This window comes from Plectropomus leopardus, unplaced genomic scaffold (genome assembly GCF_008729295.1).
Source record: "Plectropomus leopardus isolate mb unplaced genomic scaffold, YSFRI_Pleo_2.0 unplaced_scaffold6162, whole genome shotgun sequence".
NCBI lineage: Eukaryota > Metazoa > Chordata > Actinopteri > Perciformes > Serranidae > Plectropomus > Plectropomus leopardus.
In genome coordinates this window covers 1-1,736 of record NW_024667755.1, presented here as the reverse complement: position 1 = coordinate 1,736, position 1,736 = coordinate 1, and the positions used below count along the sequence as shown (strand labels likewise).

General features: G+C 47.5%; 1 protein-coding gene across 1 annotated transcript; it reads left to right on the top strand.

Moving 5' to 3' along the window:
* Positions 1-261: 261 nt before the first annotated feature.
* LOC121939811 (serine/threonine-protein phosphatase 4 regulatory subunit 4-like) lies at positions 262-1,640 on the top strand (the record flags this gene model as incomplete). Its single annotated transcript, XM_042482755.1, has 3 exons — positions 262-353; positions 1,270-1,372; positions 1,493-1,640. Coding segments are annotated over exons 1-3 (343 nt in total), but the record flags the coding sequence as incomplete, so codon positions are not given.
* Between the last annotated feature and the right edge of the window lie 96 nt (positions 1,641-1,736).

Genomic DNA, 1,736 nt, shown 5'->3' with positions numbered 1-1,736 from the left:
ATGTCTCACAGGTGTGATGATGTCTCACAGGTGTGGCCATGTCTCACAGATGTGGTGATGTCTCACAGGTGTGGTGATGTCTCACAGGTGTGGTGATGTCTCACAGGTGTGGCCATGTCTCACAGGTGTAGTGATGTCTCACAGGTGTGATGATGTTTAACAGGTGTGGCCATGTCTCACAGGTGTGGCCATGTCTCACAGGTGTCGCGAAGACTCACAGGTGTGGTAATGTGGTGTTTAAAAAGTACATTTAACATCTGAATGTGTTCCTTGTTTCAGACAGCAGAGGAGATCGATCAGCTGACTGTGGACGAAGACCTGAATGACATCGAGAGAGCTGTGTACCTGCTCAGGTGAGAGCCATGTACCTGCTCAGGTGAGAGCCATATACCTGCTCAGGTGAGAGCCGTTTACCTGCTCAGGTGCTGTTGTTTGCAGAGTTAAGTGTTTTGGTCTGGCAGTTTGTCAGAGTGAAGACCCTGAAACATCTGTCACTCTGTTCGAGTCTTTTTATGGTTGTTTTTCTTCGATCTCTTCGACATCAGCCTGTGTTAAAACTGTTGTTATTTTGGGTTGAGCTCAGGATGAAAAAGGAGGTTTCAGAGTAAATAACCTGAACTCTTCATCGGTGGAGACTTGAGACAAAGCAGCTCTGCCCTCCTTCTCTCTGTCCCACTAAACTCTGAGGCTCATTAAACGCTGACGGTAATCATCCTGCAGTCTGATCCCAGCGGCTCTGAACTAGTTCACTGAACTCGTTCAACGTCTGGACTCAAAAACACAAAACAACCTGCCAGAAAACCAGGACTCAGACCTCAGGACTCTGGAGTCCTGGACTTTTGTCACCTGATTTCACCTGAGGAGGTAATAATGTATGAAGAAAAAGGTCTGCCCTTCAGTGGTTCAGGTGACCCTCTGTCTGGTTGTGGAGTCCCTCAGGGATAAGTTTCAGGTCCTTTTTATTTCTTTTAGTCTGTAAAGTTCTCACTGGGGCTTTTGTTATGTTTGCATCGTGAATAGAAACAATGAAGTATCGTCACCGACCGATCATTGTACACTGACATCACTCGAGCTTCCTCTAGTTTTGGAAGAAAACCGGCTCTGAAATAGGAGTTGAAAAAGTCTCTCTGTTCTAAGAGCTACGATTGTTCCTTGTTCTCGTGGTGAGGAAAAAAACGCAGACAGTGGTTCTTAGGAAAAGTTCTTCTGTCCCTAATCAAACCAAACCAAATGACCAAAATAACCAAATGTCCATCCTCTTGTTGTCAGTGTGGGTCAGGAGGTGCAGAGAGCAAGTGTCATTAGCAACCTGCCAAGCCTTGTCCGTCAGAATCCAGCTGAGACATTTCGGCGGGTCGTACCAAAGGTTCGGGTATGTACACGGTATCATCAGACTGTATGTCAGTGGCACACTGTGTGGAGGCCAGCAGGATGTGGACAGGTGTGTTGGACATGTGTCATTCACGTAACCTGTCCCTTTCGCCTGATTCAGGAGGTCTTGAACGGAGCCGGAGCAGAAATCCAGCTGGCAGCAGCAGCATCTTTCTTAACCATCCTGCAGGACGACATCATCCTAATCCACACCCACACGTTCTCCATCCTGAAGACCGTTCTGCTGCACCTAAACCACAGAGACACAGGTAACACCACCTGAACCACTGAGACATAGGTAACACCACCTAAACCACAGAGACACAGGTAACACCACCTAAACCACAGAGACACAGGTAACACCA